Consider the following 25,003-nt stretch of genomic DNA (forward strand, 5'->3'; position numbering starts at 1 on the left):
CACTACTGGTTGTTTTTCTTGTCTCAAATTCTAGCCAAAAGTGACTGGGATTGGTCCACAAAAAGAGGAAATTAAAATAAAAATTATTCTACACTCATAATTTCTCAGTTGTACTGTAATATCAGATACAGAGAAACACCGAAGAATCAGCAGTCTTCACTGATGCTATACACTTAATTATAAACACCCCCAAAACACCCAGACTTTATACCACAGCTCTACGGAATAAGTAATTTATTCCAGTGGAAAACCAGATAACACTATGTTTGTTTTTAGCTATTGCCAGAAGTACTACTAGCAAGAAAGTGTAAGTGTAAATTCATGGCCAATTTCTACCAATTTGGTTTTACGAGTATACCTTAGAATATATCTAAAATGACTGTAAATCACTATATTTCCACTGAAGTCAGTGAACTATACACAGCAACTGAAAATACAGCTCTAGATATTCACTTGGTAAGAGGGAGAGAAAACATCACTATGACTGTGAAGATTACCAACAGTGATAGTAGTAATTATAATTCTCATATCCTTAGTCCTTAAAGATATTTAGAGAGTTGAGCAAGAGTTTAAATTATCAAAAAGAAACTCCAGCTATTTGATCACAATAAACTAGTGATCAAAATGAAGTAGTGCCCAAAATGCTGACCAGGTAAGAGTTTTAAAAAAGGGAAAAGGTGTTATTTCCTGCTAGTCAGCTATACAAAAGCTGATACTGCAGACATCTCTTGGAATTCACTCCCAATTTCTGGAATTAGAAACTGCATCAATACTATGTCCTAATAAAAATGCCCACCAAGAGAGGTGGTTTCTGCAAAGCTGCAAGCAATCCCTTTTGCCCAGCAATACTCACTGTATTCTACCCTTTTTCTCTTCTTCTTATCTTTCTGCTTCAGCTCGTCTTCCTCCCCATCACCCTCCTCTTCTATATCTTCATCCTCTTGCTGATCTTCTTGTGTTCCATAGAACACGAGATTTCCACGTACAGCCTTTTTCATTATTTTCTTATGTTTTGATCCCCCCTTCACCAGCAACACTCTTCTCTTCAAGCAAGTACAACCAAACATACAGTCCGGTCTGCGGCAGTGGGTAGGCTGACGCTTCTCCAGTGCTAGACTGGCACATACGCACCCCAGTCGACAGAAATCATTATTACAAGGAGGTGCTCGTCGTCTTATTATTTTGTGGATAGGTTTGTTTTTGAGAGAAGCCTAAAAAAAGTTTTAGAGAAGCATACACTTCAAACTTTAGTAAGAAGAAATTTTAGTAAGATTAAATAAAGCATATGCAAAATCGCTACTCGAAGTTCATTTAGAATAACTCCTCCAACTACATGGTTTACACAGAGAAATTTGTCATCTATCTTAAAACAAACAAACAAAAAAAACACAAAGAGGAGAGTTCACACTTAAGGTCTTCTGAGAGGCAATTTGAGATGGCTAAACTATCTTGGTAATAAGTAGGACGTGAAGAAAGCAAAAGAGGTTGTTATGTAACAACCAAGTTATACGACCCGGATTTTTTTGCAGTTAGTTCAACTGGGGGGAAAAAGCAGCAACAAATAGGAAATGCAGTTACTGAATAGCAATTGTATTAACCAGAATTTTTAATGGTGTAAATCTGAGTTAATTCAAATGATTAACGATGCATATCAACCCGCTATTATCACAATTAGTTTCTTCACATACTGCTAAGTCAACACTTCTCAACTTTCCCTGCAAAGACCACACCACAACAGAACATCATGCTTTGCCACGCTCCTTAGCGGCTTCAGTCTTATTTTCTGCATCTATATGCAACATCAGAAAGTGCACACATTTAGAAAAGCAATGGTACAGAAAGGAAACTCTTATAGAGCTACCTGAGCTGTGAGCAGGGTTGCCAGAGAGATGTCTGCCCGTTCTTCCGTAATATAGGTCCGTGGTTTGCCATCCCAGAGAGCACAGTCTTCCAAGTCCATTAACTTCACTTGAGATTTAGACAAACCTGGTGGACGAGCTGCTTGTTGCTGTTGTGGTGCTTGGCGCAAACTAATCTGTTTTGGAAGTATGCTTTCATCCAGAGCTGGCACCACAAAACTATCTGCTTGGTTAGCCAAACTGTTATTTGAGACTGACTTAGCAGCCTTTTCCCCTACTGCTGAAGAGTTCTGTTTCTGCTTTCCAGAAAAAGGTGAAGGCAGTATAGGCTTGTAAGATGATTTTACTCTACTGTTTGTAGATGTCTGTCTGTTTTGAGTCCTTGTCTTCCTAGAGGTAGCTGACAGAGGAACAGGCTTGAACGTGTAAGATGTTGATGGAATTATGGTGGACTGCTTCTTTAAAACACTGTCAAGTGTTCGCACATAGCTAGTGCTCTTAGTGGGAAGCTGATACACCACAGGAGAAGTGGGAGTGCTAGAAGAGAATCCCATACTCGTTTCCATCAACTTCCCTTCATTTTCCAGGTACTCATCCAGCTTGTCACTACAGAATGCTGAGCGATTCTTCAAAGAACCTTCGGAACTGCCACCTGAACAAATAAAGAGCACTTTAGCTAGCTCCTGGAAAAACGTACTGGCAACTCTTATAATAATTAAGATATAGAAGAGGTAAATACCTCTCTAAAAATATATATACAATTATTTTAGAAGAGTACAACACAGGCATGCCAAATATAATCCACTCAAACACAACCAGCTGTCTGAACAACTGGATTTGTTGATATTTTACATGTGTATTCGTTCACAAAACCAGCAAGAACTCAACAGGCAGTGCTTCTATGCAGCCTACTTTGTTGCATGTTGATGTCCTTCCTGAACATCTAGCCTACCTGGTACACCACGATACATCCAGAATACCCCAACACAACATTGTATGAAAATGCAGAAGGTACAATATAAATATTTAATCTAAATATAGAATAAAAATTGGAAAATTGTCAAAAATCCATTTCTCCCTGAGGCAGGGCAAAGTCATCAAATAGGTAAGGACTATCTACTCTAATTGGAGTTACAAATACACCAATATAAATAAAAATTACTCTATTTCATTAAGGTCTCTGGGGCAACAGAGTTATGAAATCACCACACTTCCAAGTAAAATCAAAATTGATGAACACCACCAAAACTATTACAGCTTTGACCTTCACTCAAGCCTTCTGTGTAAAATTGGATTTCCTATATAACTGTGTTACTGAATACAGTACTGAATAACTGTATTTTTCTCTTACTCAGAGTAAGTTTCTCTTCCCTCATAAGCCTCCATTCTGACTACTGAAGTGGTATAAAAATTTCTTTATTCATGACAGTTTCAAAAAAAAAATTCTCGTAAAGACACACACAATTACCAAACTGCAAGATTATGGAAGGTCAAGAAAAATGCCATGTATTGGAAATATATACACTGATATATATTTTTTTTTTTTTACCTTCATTTCTAGAAGCACCATGAAGCTTCCCTCGCCAACCTTTGATTTTTGTGAAATCATTTGTCTTTCCTGTCCTGGAAACAAAAGGAAATCCGGTATCTGGAAAAGAAGAAAGCTATCCTCAGTTCACGAATCACGCTTGATTGTATCAGTGTCCTAGCAAACTCTACTTATTCCTTTTCAGGGATAGATGAACAGTAGTAAATAAAAAGACTGAATAAAGAGACTTGATTTTGACCTAGGTGGCTTTGGTTTGTTGGTTGGTTGCTTTGGTTTTTGTTTGTTTCTTTGTTTTTAAATTAACAGAATACTTAACAAAACCAAGCTTCCTGTAGAGTTCTGCTATATGGTCATGCATCTGCTATCCCATACAAAAGATGTCTTCTCCCGTATTTACAGTTTTAGTCTCCTTAGCAATGGTGCCAGCAGTTGATTCCAGAACTCAAAACAGGCAAATCAGCAAGGTAGCAGGCTAAAATGGAAGAGGCAGGTTTTGAATTGATACTACAACCTCTCTCAGCAAGGCAAGTAATATTAGTTTCCCCCCCTCAGTTGATCCAATGACTCTTATAAAACCTGTAGAAACCTCATTCAACATTTGCTGTTCTGTCAAATTCAGCTGAGTATCAACTAAGGATAGACACAGCAAATAATCACAAAAGGCAAACCACGACATCTCTGTCAAGTTACCCGTCAGGTCTGGGAGCTAAGCTGGAATGAAAAAGTACTAATAGGGATCTGTGTGGCTAGTTGCATTTGACACTGAGCTGACTGAGGTCTTCTGAACTCCATCTGCCTCTTTTGCAGTGTAAAGAAAGCTGAGATACATCTGCCCCTTTACCAGCTCCCAGAAGCAACAGATTAAGGAAGACACAGCAATTGGCATATTAATGTAGGAGAAACAGGTAAGTAGGAGAAAGATAAGCACCCCTATATTCTGTCCAGTTTATTATTAAAAACAGTATCTACCAACATTATTGGTACCATACCATACTACCAACAGTATTAGAATCATAGTCACATTATAACGAAAAATGCACTCGTTGGGATACCAAATAAGTTTTTAAAAAAGCACAATTGGTCAGCACTTTTGTAATAATTATCATGAAGTTATAGGTTAGTCCCCAAGTGGTGCATCAAGCTCTTTTTCTGGAAAGTTCTGATACACAGAGCTGGAAAGCTCTGTGAAAGACAATTTTTTGTTTCGCATGTGAGTGACATCAGAGAAATGCAGATTGCTTAGACTTTTTCTCATACATTTGAGAGTAGCTAATGTGTGTATTTATATTTAGAAAATCCAGCTTCAGTAGACAAAACAGGCCCATATTAAAGTAAACCAGACATATTATTACTGCATCTCAACCACCACAAAAGTGAAGGCTAAGGGCAATCTGGCCAAAATTACTCAGGACTCCTTGGCCAGTAACTGCATCGTGATTTAAGGAAGTTCTCGCATTTTGTCATTTTAATACCGCTTTAATCTCTTTAAGACATCAAGTTCAACTAAATTGCCATTCCCTCCTTCGATCATTGATAATAAAAAGGTAATACTTCAGATTTCACCGAATTCATATTCTACCCACCTGGAGAATTGGGATTGGCTCCTGGATAGCTCCACAAAGAGTAGTTTGAGTAGGAAAGAGGAAGCTGCACACCCAAGTATTTCAAGTCAATGCTCATTGTTGGGTCCACAGAATTCAACTTCAGTCCCACTACAAGAGGCAAGTATCAGTAAATGTCTCAATGCAGCAAGATGTTAGGAAAAAGAAAGTAAAGATATTTACTAAAAAATAAACCAGTAAGTTACATATAGGCTTTTCTAGCATTCACCCACCATTTTAAAAGACCTGAAAAGAGCAACTCTAACTGTTACTTTACTGAATTTGCAGCAGGTATGAATTAAAGATTATTTTAAGGAATCTTAAATCAGGATAGAAATTTAATTACTTTTCATAGTTTTCTTGATTACTACTGAAATTTCCACATTTATTAACCAAAGTGCCCGTGTTGTAATAATTCTCACAACAGATGTTTGTTCATTTATTTTAAGAGGTTAGCATCATTTATATCCTCGAAGGCTAGAGTTACTGCCTGAACCAACCCAGCTGACTATCTGACATTTTGTTTCACTACATAAATTAACAATTCTGTCCATGGTATTTGCACATTCCCTTCTCTACTGAAACCTATTCTTGTACAAGAAGATATATCCCACACACTTCTGTTTCAACCAGCAATAAGAGACAAGAGCAAACCACATTTTAGTTCTGAAGAAGTGTGTGCGCGTGTTTGGAAATTATGATATAAATAAAATTGTATTCAGACAGCCCTCTCAGGACTAGGTCATCAAATGATCCAGACCTGAGCAGGTTTGTTTTTTTTTCCGGGCTTGGCAGTTTCCAATAGAACGCTTCTTCCCACCCCCGCCTCTTTTTGAAGCAGGGGAAAACTGGCTATAGAGAAACTAGACAATCCATCCTGTTGATGCCACCACAAATGCTTAATTGCCTATAACATCTTCCTTCATCAACTCCCCCAAAGTACTCACACTGAAAGACTTCACTTGGTCACAAAAGGCATCTTTATCCATGCCAAAACAAATACAGATACAGAAATGGTGAGGGGAAAAAAACACACTAGTAAATTTGACCTCATACCTTTTTCAGAAAATATTGTTACACTGAATTCAATAAATCAGTTTTTCAATCAAATTCCACTCACAGCCTGGAGTTGAGAACATCTATTTTGGTTTTCAGCTACAGAAACCTACAGATGTTGCTCCTGTTGCCAATAAGTCTGAAATTTGTATTTTAAATATGTGAGTTTTGAAATTGAAAATGCATGACTTGACAAGGCTCGGAACACATAAAAAAGTGTTCGCACATACAGAAGAAACCTTGTGTTGGTGGTACACATTTATGTTCATAAGTGGCACCACAGTAACCTGATTACTGGCAGCCCGAAAACAATCAACATGGAACAAATCTCAGACATGGTTGTCTAAACTGATACTTTATCAAAGACAGACTAGTGAGATATAATTTTCAAACCTTCATAGAGAAAATGAGCAGCAAGCAAGTCAATCCAGCATTTTGTATAAAAACATGTCAACTGCCAAATGTCAAGGTGCCATCCATATATTTTCGAACTCAGTTTAAAATTAAATTGAAAGAGTACAGTTTATTTTTCTTGACACTCCATTTGAATTATTCTGTCATCTTCAAAAAAAGCCTAGCTTTGTTTAACACTCAAAAATAAGACCACCCCCCATACATACAATCGATTACTTCAGTTTAGGATCATGAAGTAAAAGACACCCAGACAAAAAACAGAGGATGACTCCAACAAGGGCAACATGGAATGAACACAGACAGCCTAACGAGAACAAATGGTAAGAGTAAGTATACATCAGTACAGACATCACCATACATGACACATGAACTATCATTTTTATTAATTCCTATCATCCCCAGTATTGCTAAATTTCAGTTGCTGTAATCAAATCATAGCAAACGAAGAACCATATCCTTCAGAACTTTCTCCTCTCCATCAGATGCAGCTGCTAAATCTGAAATACTATGCTTGACAACAGTGCCTTTGATTTTCAGGAATGTAATAGGGGTTTCAAATTAGCTCAGATAAAAGAGGCATCCCCACTGTGATCCAGTACTCCAGCAGAAGCTTTCTTTTTAAGGTGCTTAAGTTGAATTCCCTTCTTTCTGAAGCATCTTCTTCCTGCGGTCCTGGTGTCTAAGATCTAGATAGCCTCAATCACTGTTTTCCTAACTTCACAAAACAACAATCGTGGGGTTCAGGTACAGCTCCAAGAGATCATCAGTGGATCTAAGAAACTTAAGCTTCCCAGCTACGTTGTCTAAAACCAAAAGTGGAGTTAACATCAAAATTGGTACGTCCATTGCTCATACTGCAGTGAGAACAAGAAAGCCAGTAAAGCTTCTACAAAATAGCTGAAAGCACATTTAGAAACATGCACTTCAAATCATCCAGACAGAAGGGAACCATGTCTCTGTCTGCTTTATAGTAGATGACAAGGAGATATTAGTCATGATCTGTGGCCAAGAAATTCTGGAGTACAGGTACCAGAATCAAGACAGTGAATGAGGCTGCACCAAGCTCCAGGATGATACTTAGAATCAGTATGTCTGGGAAAAGATACAGCCCTTAAGTCTGGCCTAGAGGCATTCATCAGCCACCTTCTTATGTGTTACTGATGATATTGGGGGGGGGGGAACCCAATCCCTCTATCCATTAACGTTTTCCTTCTCTAATCTCAAGTCTGTAGTGGAAGGCAACATATCTGTAACTTTTTTGAATGTGAAGGTAATCTCAATAAAGACTGATATCCAGTTCATGTGCACCAGCTCAAGTCTAACAACAGAAGTGTATGTATTGTAATTCACCTGATCAAATTACATCCGTATTTATCTGTAGCAATGCTCTATGCTGCAAATAGTCTTCACATAGCTTCTTTTCCCTCTGAAAATTAGACAAGCGAGGGTCATTCTCTTCACTGCTGAACTACAATTTCACCATTTAACAGGCTCAGCAGATTACCATCCCAACACTGGAAATGACAGTCACAAGCATTCAAGAAAGTCAATACTCTTCAGATCTTTTTTCTTAGATGTTTGCCTTTTCTTGTCCATTTTGTAGTTCTGTGAACTGCTCAACACCCTTCAGAAGGTACCACACACTTCACCACCACTCATTTACAAGCTGGAGTAAAAGCATGTGGGTTTTACACGTTCCCAGTTTCAGGATCATCTCACGAGTAAAATAGCCCTCGTTAGTGATGCGGTTGCCAGCATACCACGATTTTATTATACTTTTCCTGGGTAAAGATAACATCTAAGGGACCCACAGATAATCCTAAAGAGCCTTAACATTACTGTAACATTTCCTTAGCACTGTATGTAGCATTCCCAGCAGCTGACTACAAAAGGGATTTTACCACCATTCTTGAAATACGACAACACACACAGACCTGTGAGGGCAGGGTGGCCAGTGAGGTCATCAGAAAACAGGGCAGCCTATTTCTGGAATCATGGGAGGGGAAAACTGCATTTAGACATCCATGGTACAACTGTCAACACTGATGCTATACCACTGAGGTACAATCTGGCTAGTGATACATTATCTTGTTTCATTCTCACCACATCTACGACACAGCTTTAAGAGCTCTCTGTTACCCTTCTTATGACTGCTTTGCAGAGGTGGAAGACAGGAATGTCAGCTCAACACTAGCGAGATGCAAACGCATCCCTTTAAACAGCTGCAAAAATGCCAGACTAGTTCTCATCATATGCCATGCATAAACCCTTCAAGATAATACAGGGGTCTTCACAGTTGAAGCTCTGTGAGGACCCAAAATAACTAGTATTTGAATCAAGACCAATATCTGGAGTCTCAATCCCTACAGCATTACAGTTTTATGTTTGAAAGATTCAGAGCCAGAACCTCAAGAGCATGAGGTACGATGCTTCCATTTGGATCATTTTCTTCATCATTTGCTCTGATGCATATGTTAACACCACTGGTCTCAGGATTACTATTGCTGAAGACTCTCAACATCATAAGTAGAGAGAACATTAAGTCCTGCTGTGTTGATCCTTGACTTTCTTCCATCAGACCTCAGGATAATATTGTATATAAATGAAAGATGACAAGTTAAAAGTACCTTGCTTGGCTCTCTTATGTAGCTAATGAACCTGGATCTACAGTGACTCAAAGAAATATGGACTCAAACATAACAAATGTAGTCTTAGTTAACTGTTTCTGGATCTCTAGCTCCTCTGCTACCATAAAATGACTATTTTCCTATGGAGGAGTAAAACCAGCTCCATCTGCTCTCTACAAGGATTCGCTCATTACAAGACAAGCATGGCCCAAAGTCTGAAGGCTCAGCATCTTCTGCTGCATGCAGCCTCTTGCTCTGCTGTTGGGAGATTCATCAGTCATCTTTTGCCTCCTCCATCTCTTCTAGTTTGAACGTGTGAAAACAAGAACATCTCTATTGGCTGGCTGAAACTACTTTTGAAGCCTCTGAGAAAAAAACTGGGTCAGATACCACAGATCCTCTCTCATTGCCACAAGTGGCAAGAGGAAAACAGTTTCACACAAATTTCCTTTCATGCTCTCACATTTGTACTATATACCTGTACACTTCCTGTATTTGGGTGGGAAAAAAAAACCCAAAACACCAAAAATCAGATCCCAGCTGTATCAGGCATACACAGTATTAAATCCAGTAGGAAATTACCAACTCAGTATGATTAAGTATAATATACAACCAGGTGCAACAATATGTACACTGCCCACTTACCTTCCTGAAGGCTAGGATGTATAACTTGCTTATGCCTCAAGGTCTTCAGCTCTTCCATCAATTCCTTTTCCAGTACTTGTATTCTTGCTTGACAATCTGCTCCAAAAATAAAAAAAGAGAACATATAAAAACATTTACCATGCAAAAACTTGACTTAACTGATTAATTTTCCAGTGCGTCTTTACAAATACCCTTATTGCAGGGAGTAGCCACTTACTAAAAATACAAAAACGTACCTGGATCATTTGTAGTCAACAAGGGGGCCTGAGGATTCTGGGACTCTTCTCCTCCAGTTCTATCAACAGTGTGAATATCAAGAGCTTCCTACATACATAAATAGCCTTGAATAAGTATAAGGTAACTTAAAATGATGACTCAGATGCAAACTAGGCCACATCAATATATAACTGAAATATTCAAAACATGAGATTGTTTAATAAAGAAGTACGCTCTCTTTTATACAGAGCTCTAGATCCCACTGTTTCTCCCCAAGTTGCTAAGTAGTAAGAAAATGTTTGGATTAACATAGGGACAAGATAATGACAGATTTGGAAAGAGGCCACAAATCTCAAAACTCAGTTTAAAAGAAAATATGACTTCAGCTTCTAAGTACCAAGGGCTTAAAAATGACATTAGAAAAGGTTTTGAATTTTACTCAAAACAGTTAGGCTTTACCTTTGATGCAAAGGACACAAAGAGGACTCCATCAACATCTTCAAGGTCCGGCTTAACATCTGGAAGAATATTCCCAGGCCCCAGAGAAGCATTCTTGCCTGTTATTACAGTTTTCCCTATACCTTTAGGTGGTCGACCAGCCTTGGAAATTTTCAGTTTCCGTGGCCTTCCTCTTTTAGTTGTCACTGATGATAGGGTGTTTTGATTGCTACCAGCGCCTTTCAGGGATGCAGGACTCTTCAGTATGCCAGGCCTTTTTCTTCCACAGATCTCTTTAGCTGAAAAGTGACAACTTACAGAGCCCCTGAGATTAAAATTAGGTGATTTAGATAGAGCCCACTGGGCCTCTCTGATCGAAGGGTATTTCTGTGACATTCTACTCCCAGAAGATTGTTTTTTGATAACTAACTCCTCAGTTACAGTGGCTGCGCCTGAGCAAGAGCCTTTGTGATTTTCAAAACACACAGGCAAGGAATCCAGTATTGCACTCAAAGAGGATTTATCCTTCTTGCAAGATGAGAGCATGGTCTGCGGCAGCTCAGATATCTTCACTGTGCTCTTTGTGACTGCACAAGGTTCCAGATAGACCACAGGCATCTTCCCACCATCCAGTTTTAACATTTTTGCTTTGGCAACACCCGAAGGACTGGTTAGCACACGCTTCCTAGACCTGAACTCTCCATCAATTCCATCAGTTTCACTGCGTCTCATCAGGTGTTTCTGTAGGATGGGATCATCATCATCAGTGTTGGAATACTCATCAGTTTCTTCATCTGTCTCTTCTTGTTTCACACTTACTCCTTGTGTGCAAATACTTGACTCGTAGTCATAGTCATCTACTGGTTCCTCCTTAATGACTACGTTAAATTGTCCATTTGGGTCCAGTGGGGATGCCACACGGGAACTGCTTTCGTAACTACTAGCAATGGGACTAGGGTGGGATGGAGGGGACAAAAACAAAACAAAGAACTTTACCAAATCTCTTCCTTTACCAAAATTCCATCATCTCTCATAATCCCCCATTACACATTACAAAAAGCTTCCAAAATGCCCCGAGCCATGCGTCTTCTAAATAAGCTGTAATTTACAAGCCTGCATTTTTAGAAGCACTCAAAAAAACCCAACCAACACTACCATCATTAAAAACAATCCAACTTCTTATCTGAGGACAGCAGCTAGCAGCACAATTTCCTTCCCTAGTAATATCAGGGCAACATTTGCACTTTTTCCTATTTGAGACTTGGCGTGAACTCACGCTAAGCTATCGTGTTTTAAATGCTCAGAGGTGGCCTTGGTTTGCTGTGTATCTCATTAAGTCACCTTGTGCCTTAAGCCATTTTGCTTGCAAGTAAGAAGCCAAGTGAGTGCCTAATGCACTTCAGTTTACATGATTTAAGTAAAGTTTTAGTTCATTCTTCCTGAAGCCAAGTACAAACAATTCCTAAATTCAACTGTTCAAATGCTTACAGAATGTTAATATTCTGTTGAATTATGCTCCATCTTCCACTACGTCTGAGTATTAACCTAACCAGAATTTGACATATCCTGCATTAGATACTGAAGACTAATGGTGCAGCCAGTTACACTCCAGTGATGGGCTTGAGGGACAGGCACATCAGTCAAAAAACTGCAGTCGGTAGTTTTGTTAATTGCATCAGAAGCTGGCTCCCCATCAAGAGGAAACAGCTAAGATATGAAAACAGAAACTCATATCCACAATGAACCTCAGAAAATAACAGCCAGAACTTAATTACTAAATATATTGGATAGTATTCCAATATTCCCTTCATATATTTTATAAGATGCTATATATAATTTTAATTATGCTAAATATTATGTTAAATTCAAATTGTGTTATTAAGAGTATTTGTTAATATTAGTTAATGCTAACATTAAAAGTTATATTTGAAATTATGACGATATGTTATAAATAAAGGGAATATTGCTTTATATGTTGGGCATAGATACATGTATATTTTATTTTTATTATCCAACACCACCATCCTGCCCCCCTTTAAAGAATGCCTATGCTCAGTTGAACCCCTGGCTTGGACTGAGGGAGGGGAAGATGCAGAGGAAGAGGCTGCTTCTGCTTCTTGTAGACTGAGGACATACTTAAGGGAAAAAAGCTGGGACATACAACAGTCACAGCATGGAGCTGGGAATCTCCACCTCGTGAAGAAAGACTGCAGTGTTAAAACAGGGAGCAGTCAAGACAGATTTATATATTTACATACAAAATTCCTAAGAACAAGATGGAACCTACCTAGAAAACCTGCTGCAGTTCAGAACACTAAGTAACCAGAATTAACCTTAAAGCAATAGCCTGCCTTGTGAAGGAATAGCAGGCAGGAGGAGAACTGCATACCAGCCCTGTTCCATCTACTGTCCTCTCTGGCCCATGAGTTTCCTAAACGAAAGCTAGAGACTTTCTAATAAGGATGTCAAACATAAGATTAAAAAGCCTTTTTAAGATCAAAAAGCCTCTCTTCAGTGAGTCTACTGTGAAAGAAAATCTAAGACAATCCACTTACAGGTTACGGGCAACATAAAGTCCTGTCACATTACAGCTAGAGTTTTTTATTCAGTACAGCAAATCCACAATTACAGTGAACACTATTAAGAAGGTCCAAGTCATCTGGTCCTCTATCTTAAAATTCTCTGAAATAGAGACACAAAAAACCCTAAGAAATTTGCCGGCCAAGAATAAATTTCTCATCTGAGTTTTACTGTTGTCAGTTGGAAGCCCAGTAAAGCCTGGACTTCTCCAGCCATTTTCTTTTATCTTGCAATATGCACACTCAAGCTAAGGATTACTCTTCCATTAGGGATCCAGACAGTATCCAAAACAAAGAAGCCCTGCTGTAAAAATGCAATTTTCAAACACAAACATTATTTTACTCTGCATATTGCTACCATAAGACAGATGGTGACAAGAGTGAGGTATCGCCCATCTATATTTGTGTGTGCATGAGAATATTAAGTATTTGCACAAAAAGCTGAGCCGCATTTTCCTAGATTTTTAATTCAGATGCAATTATCAAATTTTCAAACAATATAAAAAGTTGCCTATTAGCACTCAAGTAATTTCATGGGGCCCTTAGTTTTTGTAGTTATGTATAACATAAGCAGTCACAGAAACTTCTCTTCCCATATACTATGGGAAGATGAATCATGCAAGTTTGTCCCCTCAAAATCCTCGGCTTAATCTGAGATCAGGTAAATATAGTGAAATAACGTCTTAACGTTCTTCACCTGATGTGGAACAATGCTCATATTTAAGCAAGCTTCTTTATACCCCATGTATTTTGTACCCTCACAATAAAACAGTAAAAGCAGAAAAATAGTTTTCTTGCATTTTGCTAAATTAAAAACCATTTAGCTGGTCCTTTATTGAAAGCACTGAGATACACAGATCTTTTTTTATTAGGTAGATCATTTAAAAAAAAACACCATAAAAAAAAAAGAGAAACAACTGGTCTAGTTAGGAATTAATCTAACAATCTGTGGCTAAGGTTTGAAGGATGATCTCTTGCCTTCCCCTTCCAAAAGGCAAGGAGAGAAGAAAAGTAAACTGTCAGACTAAACACAAGACAACTAAATTAGAAAAAAAAAGACTATTGGAGCATTAAAAATCCCACAGTACTTCTATTTCTGATCCAGGAAACTCAAAAGACCTCTGAAGGGAGAAAGGGTACATTAGCCTGTAAGACCTAAAACAGTAAGGTTTGTTTGTGGTTCCCTCCACGCCTCCAACATTTGAGCAGTTCCAGGCATAAGCATTCCTACAGAAGTGTCCACAACTCAAATTAAACCTTCATTTTCTTTACAATACACCTGGTGAAACTAAACACACTACCAGGCCTCAGAAAAAATAATCATATTACCTTGTATAAAGAAGACATTCCTTTATTTCCAAAGAGCACTAATAACTCAAGATTAAAATTATTCTCAGCTATATGCAACCTTCTACATTGTTCCGTGCTCAAAAATGTCAGAAAAATTGCGCATTGTTGGGAAATACCATGCACTACAGCACGAGGAACTCCACTTCCTTTGGAGCGCATTATCTGAGAGGCAGCAGTTCCCAACTTCTGACTCTCACCCAAATCTAAACTCAGCAGAAATCACTACCCTGCATTAAAGCAAGAGAGTGCCTATCAACTACTAGTAATAGCTTGCCAGTGACAAAAAAAAATTGCCCAGTCTTCATTAATACATAAACATTCAAGTGAGTGGCATCTTTGTCAAACTAGACACATAACACTGTCCTTGAAAGGCTGACATATTTATAAACGGATCTCAACTGCATGGCATGAAAGCTCTGTCAACTGATCTGAAGGAAAAAGGAGAACTAACGATCTGAAATTCCGGGATACAAAGACAGTTCTGACATTTCTTGGACGAGATCAATTTTTTTCTTTCCAAGTACAGAATATGACTTTCACATAGACTACAGAAACATAAAATGAAAAGCTGGACAATGCTTGAGGGTAGTTATAGGACTCTGGTAACATTTATTCATCAAATGACAGATGCTTCCCAGCCCAGAATAGAGAAAACCCCTTTATAGTCTTTCCCTTTCTGTGTGACTTTTAGCACATTTGAGAGATAACTATCTTGGAGGTGAAACCCGGGAAGGCATCTAAAATGCTTTGGACGAAAAGAAATTTAGTCTGCCAATTTGCCTCATCAGTTCTTAAGGAAGATCCTTGAGTCCTTAAAATGACGGGTTTTATTCCCTGGGAAAGCAGGGAACAAAAAAAACCAAACACAAACAAACCACAAACCCAAGCTGTCCAATTCAAACATTAGTTTTTGAATTAATCCAAACAATTTGCTTCAATGACGCCTTCAGGCAAACAAAATCATCAGAATTTTAACTTCTTCAACTGCAGGTAACCCCAAGGAGAAAAAAAATATCACAAAATAAAATAAAACAAAATAAACCTTTCAGTAAATTTTTCAGAGTTTTACTGTTTTATTTCCAATATGCAAAGTTATCTAAACATTTCTCCATGCTGTATTCTTAGTAACTAAAAAATGCCCATCCTCTCTGTGTGTACTCAGTGTACTTTCAGTCTTCAAGATTTGTTTCTCTAGAATTTAAAACATTTTTGGAGAGTATAAGTAGTCTAGAAGATGTTCTTCCTAATACACTGACACTTGAAAATACTGCAGAAGAAAGGTTAGGACACTCTGGATCCCAAAGCAATTCTAGTATTCTTAAGAATTATTGCTACTAAACTCAATAAAGTCTCAAAGAATGGAGAAATTTATAATGTTTCTCAGTTACTCAAAAGGCACAGAGCTGTTTTCTGCAAGGAAAACACAAAAATAAATCAAGCAAACCTCTGTCCTCTCTAAAAGGACAGAGGTTAGAACAGGTTAGAAATATAGCCTTTGAAACAAACTATGTCATAAATACAATTTTTTTTCTTCTAAGAACTGACCTCTAATTAGACCATTAACATCATCCAGATAGCCTGCATTTAAATAATTTCTTGGTGTACTGACCTACATAAGGCTGCTTTTGTCACATTAAGTCTGGTATTCACAGACAGACATGAACAAACGCAGCAGGAGAGAAACTTTTGTGTTGGTTTTTTTTTTAAATCACTTCTTCAGATTTGAAGTATTTCTAGCACCTCTTGACACAGATTAACTATTCCCTACATCTGCTCTATTCTATTGCTTAGATTTTGGAAACTTAAGTGAAAGTGGAGGAAAACTACAGGTATCACCAGACTCACTTTACCAACACGAACACTTCCTGGTTAGCAGGTTCCAGACTATGGGTAGGCTCTCAATATACACTAGGTCACTTTTCTACTGTTTGTGTGATATGAATAGAATGGTTCCAAAAGTTAATACTGGAGAAGTACACAGACATAAAATCACCAGAGTAAAATTAAGGTCTGAACAATGTGACAGTTATTCTGAGGTATTTCCTAGGTGGAGATCCAGTTACCTCACAGGAAACATGAGGCAACTGACTACCAACAGGCAGGCTACCTCATACTACTATAGGGAATAGAGGAATTCACACAAGCAGTTATTGACAAAACAGTGGCATACTGCCAGTTACAACTGCCTTGTAGCAATCCCTGCACATACCCAACCTAAATGCCCACGCACACCCACTCGCTAATGAAAATTGAAGATACAGAGATAGCACGTCGCTGTGGTAAGCGGACCTAAAAAGAAAGGCAAGGCAATGTTTTGATGACTGCTATGTGCTCTGTTTAAAACTCTGAAAAAATAAATTTAGTCTTCTAAAATGCTAAGAAGGTTAAGAGAAATCCCTCAACACTTCTTTACAAAAGGAGTTAAAGCAACATAGGGAGAAAATACTGAACTCTTAGACTCCTCATACACATGAGAAAGTCCAGACTGATACATGACCATTTACTCAAAGAAAAGCTTTTAATAATACTAAGTGTTTTGCCATTTCAGGTCAGACAAACTCTAGCTGTAAACCTGTATACTGAGCATCCTATTATTTAATGTTTTGCCAAGTACCCCAACTCAACCAGTACTTGTGCCAAAAATAAAACGTTAACCCACCTTTCAGAGACTTCTTGTTTTAGCTTTGGCATATCACCCAAAGACAGGTCAGTGCTAAGGAAACCCAGTAAGTCCCTTTCTGCATTAAAGGACTCTTTTTCCAGATCAATGTCTGATGGGTTTTGACCAATGAATGAAGAATCTAAACTTCTCTGATGCAAATCTAATGCATCAACTTCAGTAGAGCGACCACGAACGTTAGCAGCGCTAAAAACATCACCTTCCAATTCTAAGTTACTGTTTTGTTTCACATCATGCTGAGGTCGACTATTCAACCCGTCACCTCTGAATCCTTTAGCAAAAGGATTGTAATCTATTTTCAGCTGGGTAATCTGGATGTTCTGGTAGGCTGTAACTGCGAAGAACTCTGTCTGTGGAAACGTAAACGTATGGACATCAGGGCCATTGAGCTGAATGACTCCTGTGGCTTTGTCTGCAGGCACCAAGTGAAGTCGTGGCAGATAACGGTGCATAGAATGCAAGATTATATGACCCTCCTGGTCCAGGGTATTGTTGGTAAGTTTGAGTTTGTAGAAGGACACTGGCTGATGCATCCAGTACTGGCCAGTGGAAGGGGATGCTGGATGGATAAACACTCGCCCGAGAACGTGCGGTTCTGCCTTCCCACTGGGCTCCCACCAACGGCCATTCCACTTGTATCGGTGATTGTCCACAGGGGATATGTCCATGACTAGGATGTACCTCTGACTGGCATCCAGACCTGTAATCCAGTATCGGCAGTACGGGAACATGCGCCTCCCCTGCTTCGTCAGAATCATCTCCGTGTTGCGATGGTAGAATTCGTTCCACATGCTGTTGTTATCTAGGGTGACGGTAATGCCCCCTGAGACACAGTCAGCTGGGAGGCAGGTCTTGACTTTGGATTTTATTGGAGTCGATACGCTGCTGGCGAGAGCACAAGCATCACGGTTTGCTACAAGTACTCCTTGGTCAGCTTTACCATTTCCCTGCTGTTGTTTCAAGATGACAAAAAAAGCAGGCGCTGCACCAGAAACAGTCCCACCATCACGGCTACCCAAGACAATCTGCTGTTTCTCCATGATGAGCACTCTTACAAGCTCTCAAACCAAATGCAAATTCTACACAGTTCTGGTAATCTTGTATGTGTGTTCAGCATTCTGGAAAAAAGGAAAGGAAAACCCAGTTAAAATTATTCAAATACAATCTAAGGCAGGCATGAAGTCTCATGAGAAATCCTTTTTGTAACAGCTCTCCATGTTAAAAACTTAAAAGATAGTCAGTACTAAAAAATGGAGCTCAATTAGGATGCATCCAACCAAGGTTGCTTGTGTGTATATAATTTAGGCCTTAGAGGCTAGGGGGCTATGACACCTTTAAACTGCATTTTCATATAACACTTTGCCACAACAGGACTCCGTGCTGTGCTTGATATTTCAAAGTGCTCTTTGTTCTGATACTCCCTCAACTCTTCAGATCATTTGCTTAATGAACAGCTTTTAGCAAAATGTGCAGAAGTTTTCAGAAGAGCAAATGGCACATCTCTGGCACAAAGACAGAAGTCATTTGCTCTGGAGTTCCCAGAGGTCCAAAACTTCTCAAAAATAAAAGGGGGAAAGAAAGAAAAAAAAAAAAGTGTTAAACATTTCCCCCAATTTCTTTATTGAAAAAGACTAAATTTCTGTGGCTGGAATTTCTTTGCTCCCCCTCACCCAACCCCAAGAACTTCTAAACATCTGTCCAAGGCAGAGAAAAAGAACAGCAGGTGAAAAAAAATAGTTCAAACAAATAAGCTTTGGGGAAAGGGGGACAAACTAACCCCCCCAAAGGCCAGCGAGGCAGCTAAGATTAAACGGATGAATGTGAAGCACCAGGCAACCCTCAGCTACCTCGATCTTCTAAATTATGGAAATAATTTAAATCACATAAGAAAACATTTGTACCATTATGATTAGGCTAATCACTGTCCAGGGAACTAAAATAGTTACCTTTATCTGCATATACACAATTCCACTTGCATGTCTACCTCACAGGTTAAGTATTATGTCAACACTAACAAAAGACTCAGACTTCCAAATTCAAACAAAAGACTCTAAACAAAACAACTTCATTTTCCAAACAGCCTGTACATTTCTTGAGGTGAAAATTTAAAGTAAGCTCTTCTGGTAACTCACACGAATGCCATTTCTACATTCAGATGTTTGTATTTTGATCCTTATTATATATGGAATACAACACTGACAAAAATAAAATTGATCCTTGGATCAAACGTCTAGTTAGTAGGAACCAGAGACAAGAGTCAATCACCATCACTGGGAGTTAGCTGCTTGAAAACAATATTTCTTCCCAAAGATTTATTTAAAACTCAGGAGTTTGAGTTAAATGTGTAAAAGACACATTTTGTTTAGTTAGGATTGGGGTACTGCAGGAAGAAACACTCCTCTGTGCAAACCACCTGCCACACACATGTGGGAAATGACCACAAAGCTCAGGAGTCAGGCAGTTTATACTCCATAATAAATGTTCTTGACACCTAGGAAATACAAGAGATATACTTCCGCCTGTTAAACTTTGCGCTTTAAGACTTCATGTAGAAGTTAAATTGGAGGAAAAAACCCAAACCTATTCCACACAGGTTTTGAGACCCCTCCCCCCCACAACCACTCAACCCAGCACTACTTGTAATATTCCAGAACGCAAAAATGAATTAGCTGTTCAAAATCAGCTTCAGATTTTCTGTTTTAAGAATATTGCCCTGCTTTTTCAGTAGAGCACATCTTAAGTCCCAGCAACACAAAAAGCCATCCAAAAAAACCCTACTTTTTAACCTTTGTCTATAAAAACACAACGGAAATATAAATCTCTATTAAAAATCAGATACAGGGAGTAGGGAGAAAGAAATCATGTCTTAAGTTGTACATGATTTTCCACCAACTTACCCTCTCTATATACCCATAGAGCACTTATATATGTATACTGAAGATACAATCAAAAAGTGAATTCACATTAATGCTGTGCAATATACATTACAATTGTGTTAGCTCATGAAGGAAATACCCTATCAAAGTGATTTCAAATCTGGTTTAAGACACACAGAAAGCCTGTAACTTTAGATTTACTTAAGACAGAACTTACACATGCAAAAAATAAATTCAAGAAAGCTCAACCACCATGCATTCAGCAAAAACTCTACGCATACAAGGAGCCACTGAGTCACAGTTTCTGTTTTCCAGCTGCTGTAGCTCTTACATTGCACCATTGTAGTTATTTCTACCATACGCACAGCTTGCCATATCACGTCAAAGATGCACGTGGTTCAACGTGATTATGTGCAATTACAGTAGCCAAAAGCTACGTTATTTCAGCTCTAACGCGGTCTATTACAGGAACAATTTCCCACATTACACTTGGTTGTACACACCAGCCTATTTTATTATAGGATGGGGTTTCTAATCCAGTATTTCAAGGAAAACGTGTGTATTTACGGAAGTTGGAAATTCTAACCTGCTTCGGATGCTTCCCCCCTCTACCTTTATAGAGAGACCTTGAGAAGCAACATGTAACCAACTAGAAAGCAGTGGCCAAAAATAATCAAAGTTGTACTGAGATGTGCTAAAGCAGGAGATAATTGGATGTCAAAAGACCAGTTTCAAAAAACAAAACAGAAGAAAAACCCCAAACAAAAACCAGCCCCAACTGCAAACGAGCCCAGGATTTCTGCGCACAGTGCTAGCAGGCAGGAAGTCCCGCAGGGGTTTCTGGCGCCGCGGGGTAGGCGCCGTTAGGCGCGCAGCGAGCCGATGACGACATCTGGCTGCCCGCGTGAGGAAAGCCGTGACGCGGCGGCGGGGAGATGCCGAGCGCGAGACCCGCGGCGCGGTCCGCCAACCGCCGCCGCGGTGCCGACGGGAGCCCGCCGCAGGCTCCAATGGCAGCGAGTGCTGAAAGCGCGGCGCCGCCGTTCAACACCGCGGTGGCGGTGCCGTCCGTCTGCCCGTCCGTCCGCCGGTGCACCCCGGGAGGGGCGGCCCCGGCCCGGCAGGCTGCGCCCGTCCGCCCGTCACAGCCACCGGCCGAGCGGCGCTAGTCGCTTTTAATGCCCGCCCCCCCGCGGGTCCCCGCCTCCCCGCGGCTGGCAGCCCCCTTCCGGAAGCCCCGGGATGGGGGCAGGCAGCCGGGGGCCGCCCGCGCCCGGAACCGCCCGCCTGCGGCGGCTGGAGGAGGCGCAGGGCAGCGGCACCAGCGCACGTGGGGGAAGCCGCGCCGCTCTTGCCCGCTCCCCGGCCCCGGCCCGGCCCCGGTGACAGCGGCGCTCCCAGGGCGACCCCGAAGCGGCGCCTCGCGTGGCGGCCGGCGGGCCCGGGGCCCCGTCGCCTCGTGGCTAAGCCTGGTGTTAATTTTCTCAGTTGGGGCGGGCGGCGCAGGGGGGGAGGCTCGCGGCGCTGGCGGGCGGCGCTGGCGGGCGGCGCTGGCAGCCGGTGCCCCCGGCGCGCCCCCGCCCCCGGTCGTTACCGTGCGGCGAGGCGAGGCGAGGGGCCTCCCACTTCCTTTCTCCTCACGCCGACCGTGTGTCCGCCAGCTGGGGACAACGTGCGTGCGCACGGCGGTGACGTCACCGCGCCGCAGCGCGCGCAGGCGCGCCGCCAGGTCGCGCACCCCCCCCCCCCCTTTCCCTCCCGCCTGCCCGTCACGTGCCCGCGCCAAGCGCTCGGCCCGGACCCGCCCCGCGCAGCGCCGCGCGCGCGGGGAAGCTTCTCGAACGGGCGCGGGCGCGGCGAGCCGCCGCGCGCGCCCCCGCCGCCGCCGCCTCCTCTACAGCCTTCGAAGCCCCGCGGGGCTCCGAGCGGCAGCGCCGCCGGCCGACGAGGCGCCCGGCCGCACAGCGCTCCCCCCGCCCCCCCCCTCAGGTCACGGGTCTGGCCCGGAGCCCGCCGGCGGCGGGGACGCCTCCCGCGCTGGCACGCGACGGCCAGGGGGCGGCGCCGGCGGGACGTCGCAGCGTACCGCGCACCGGGCCTCCCCCGCGGGCACCGCCTGCCTCCTCCCTCGCCGCCTTCCCGGGAAAGCGCCGCCCTTCTCCTCCCCAAAGGCAACACCCGGGAGAGCTGCCGCCGGGCGACCCGCACCGCCCGCCTCCCCGGGGAAACCTCAGCCCGGGGGCTCACGCCAAAGCCTCCACCCCTCTCTGCGCAAGTTCTCGCTGACCCGCCCAAGCTCAGGTCCGGGTTTGACCCTACAACGCCGCGGCTGCATTAGTGCACCCCGACTTGCAGACGGATAAACACAAACCCAGCACACCACGCCCCAGGTTAACGGGGACCCAAGGCCTGGCCACTCCTGTCACGTTAGGCAAACGAGTTGACCAACAAAACCTGGCTTAGCACCGTCTAGGCATAACCTTGACACCCTCAGCACCTAACCAAGCAGCCTGCCACGCCAGCCCTAGGCTGGGAGTCCTTCACACACGCCAAGGAAATCACATTTTGTAAGCCAGGCGCCTACGAGAATAACATCCCGAATTCTGTTTGGGCTTGAGGGAATTCACACCACAATGCAGCAAGCACAGCTGCAGGTGAACACCTCTGTGAAGCCCCCCAGGCCCCCTTTTTCCATTAAGGATATTTGTTTTACAACACCGCATCCATTCTGAAAAGACAGATATTTACAGAGTGGTGCCAGAAAGTCAAGCCACCAGAGTCAGCAGGCTGACACCAGAGTCATGAGCAGACCAGAACTCTGTACCGACCACCACCTACCGCAGACCCCCACCTCGCTAGCACTGCTCCTCGGTTCAGCCAACACAATAGTGCCTTTGCAGTTAGGATGGAGAAAATGGGCAAATCAAGAGCAACGTTACAAAGGCCAGCACCCTCTCGAAGGTTTCTTGGCAACAGAAGTTCATGCTGTAGGAGTTCATCTCAGATATACATAACTAAAGAAAGCACACTCTTAACACACTTTAAAAACTTGCATCTGAACAGTAACACAGGCAGGTCTGTAGGAGAAGACCATGGAGTATTTTTTCCCTTTTAACTAGAAGAATTAATTCAGGCTGAAAAATAGAGTATTAAACACATTCGCTATACAGAGAAACTGCTTAAATACAAAATTCTGCAAATATGAAAGGATCTAAGATTGTAATTTTGATACTTCCAGCAGTTTATAAATGGACAGAGGCTAAAGGGAAGCTTTAGCCCCACTGTGCTGGTTCTGGCTGGGATAGAGATAATTTCCTTCCTAGTAGCTGATGTGGGGCGATGTTCTGGATTTGTGCCGGGAACAGTGCCGATAACACGGGGATGTTGTTGTTCCTGCTGAGCAGTGCTGACACAGAGCCAAGGCCTTTTCTCTCTCTCACCCCACCCCACCAGCGAGTGGGCTGGGGGGACACAAGGGGTCGGGAGGGGACACGGCTGGGACAGCTGACCCCAACTGACCCAAGGGATGTCCCTCCCACACCATATGATGTCATGCTCAGCAATAAAAGTGGGGGAAGAAGGAGGAAGGGGGGACGTTTGGAGTGATGGCGTTTGTCTTCCCAAGTGACTGTTAGGTGTGATGGAGCCCCGCTTTCCTGGAGACAGCTGAGCACCTGCCTGCCTGTGGGAAGGGGTGAATTAATCCCTTGTTTTGCTTTGCTCGAGTGCATGGCTTTTGCTTCACTTATTAAACTGCTTGTATCTCAACCCACAAGTTGTCTCACTTTTACCCTTCCAATTCTCTCCCCCATCCCACTGTGGGGGAGTGAGCAAGCAGCTGTGGGGGTCTTGGTTGCCAGCAGGGGTCAAACCTTGACATCTGTGTACTAAATAAGGTTGGCATGGTGCAAGGGAAACACCCCAAATGCTGGAAGCAGCAGATTTGAAGAGAATAAAGATTCAGAGGAACCAGAAGGGAAGAGATAAAAAAAAAAAATAACGAAGAGATGGTATTCTGTTTGTTAAGGGTTGTGTTCAGCCATTCTCTAAAACAGCTTCACATTACAATTCTCTCTCAGAAGTTTCCAAAATATCTTTGCACAAGAAAAACCCAAGGCTAACAGCCAAGTGCCTTCACATTTCATGTAGCAAATGGGAAGTAAAGGGAAGAAAGGAACTAAAGCATTCCAGTTTACCTATAACCACTGGGCAGTGTGGGGGTTGCATGCCTGGGGCTGGGGAGTGCCACCAGCTCCGTATGCATATGCACACCCCTGCCTCTTGTTGGGGAAGGGTCATGTGGGGCTGTGGGTGCTGGACATCAGGGAGCCAGGGCAGTCCCAGCCTCAGGGGCTTAAGTGTCCAGCAAGCAGCAACTGGGGAGACTGGGATCCAGGAACCAGCTGCCAGGCAGACTATATGTCCAAGCTCAGCTGCTGGAGGGAATCTACCTCATACATGTATATACATACATATATATGCATGTGCATATATAAAAATATATATGCACACACACTCTTGCTAGCTGATCCTCCATCCTGCTGAGGGAAGGGAGCGGGATGAGGCTGTCGCTGCTGTCTGTGTTCCTGTGAGTATCTGTGTGTCTTCCCAATCTGTGTGGCCAGAAGTGTATACGTCATGTATACGTGTGCCCTGTGTACTTGTGCCTACAGGGAATACATCTTCAGCCCTACTACTGGTTATACCTGGGGACACGGAGCTGCAGCATCCTCAAGCTGTTGGATCCAGCATGGTATTTTCCCCTTAAATTCGATCAGAAATAATTACACCAGCTAAAAAACTAAGCCACGTTGTCCAAGATTGATCAGGAATAGTCATTTTAGACCTACAGTAATCACATATTAGGTATAGCAGTCATCAAGTTTCAGGGTCACAGGATACAGTGACACTAGTTTCTACTAAGCAGTATGTTTCTGAACAGTGACAATACAAAACCAAATCTTTTTTTCCTTCAGCAAGAGGGCCGTTTGTACAATTAAGAGCAGCCACACAGAACTGAATAGCAGACAGCGCCGCCTTCATGTCCCACAAGCCACATGTTCCAGGGACGATAAGAGAAGAACACTAAAGATTGTTGATGTTCCCAGGGATT

General features: G+C 42.1%; 1 protein-coding gene across 20 annotated transcripts in view; it reads right to left on the reverse strand.

Annotated features, from left to right (window-relative positions):
* MGA (MAX dimerization protein MGA) overlaps positions 1 to 25,003 on the reverse strand; it is a 64,225-nt gene that overhangs the window by 33,407 nt on the left and 5,815 nt on the right. For 17 of the 20 annotated variants that reach the window (XM_064462491.1, XM_064462487.1, XM_064462485.1 and 14 more), the window contains exons 1-9: positions 21,485 to 21,587; positions 16,994 to 18,132; positions 10,427 to 11,357; positions 9,988 to 10,075; positions 9,752 to 9,847; positions 4,992 to 5,120; positions 3,409 to 3,507; positions 1,862 to 2,511; positions 854 to 1,211 (exon numbers count right to left, since the gene is read on the reverse strand). In XM_064462491.1, the coding sequence (XP_064318561.1) occupies positions 854 to 1,211; positions 1,862 to 2,511; positions 3,409 to 3,507; positions 4,992 to 5,120; positions 9,752 to 9,847; positions 9,988 to 10,075; positions 10,427 to 11,357; positions 16,994 to 18,054 (3,412 nt within the window). In that variant the 5' untranslated portion in view covers positions 18,055 to 18,132; positions 21,485 to 21,587. Of the gene's footprint in view, positions 1 to 853; positions 1,212 to 1,861; positions 2,512 to 3,408; positions 3,508 to 4,991; positions 5,121 to 9,751; positions 9,848 to 9,987; positions 10,076 to 10,426; positions 11,358 to 16,993; positions 18,133 to 21,484; positions 21,588 to 25,003 lie in introns of those variants that run through there. The other 3 variants (XM_064462503.1, XM_064462502.1, XM_064462484.1) reach the window with 1 other exon arrangement.

Source organism: Phalacrocorax carbo, chromosome 10, assembly GCF_963921805.1.
Source record: "Phalacrocorax carbo chromosome 10, bPhaCar2.1, whole genome shotgun sequence".
Lineage (NCBI taxonomy): Eukaryota > Metazoa > Chordata > Aves > Suliformes > Phalacrocoracidae > Phalacrocorax > Phalacrocorax carbo.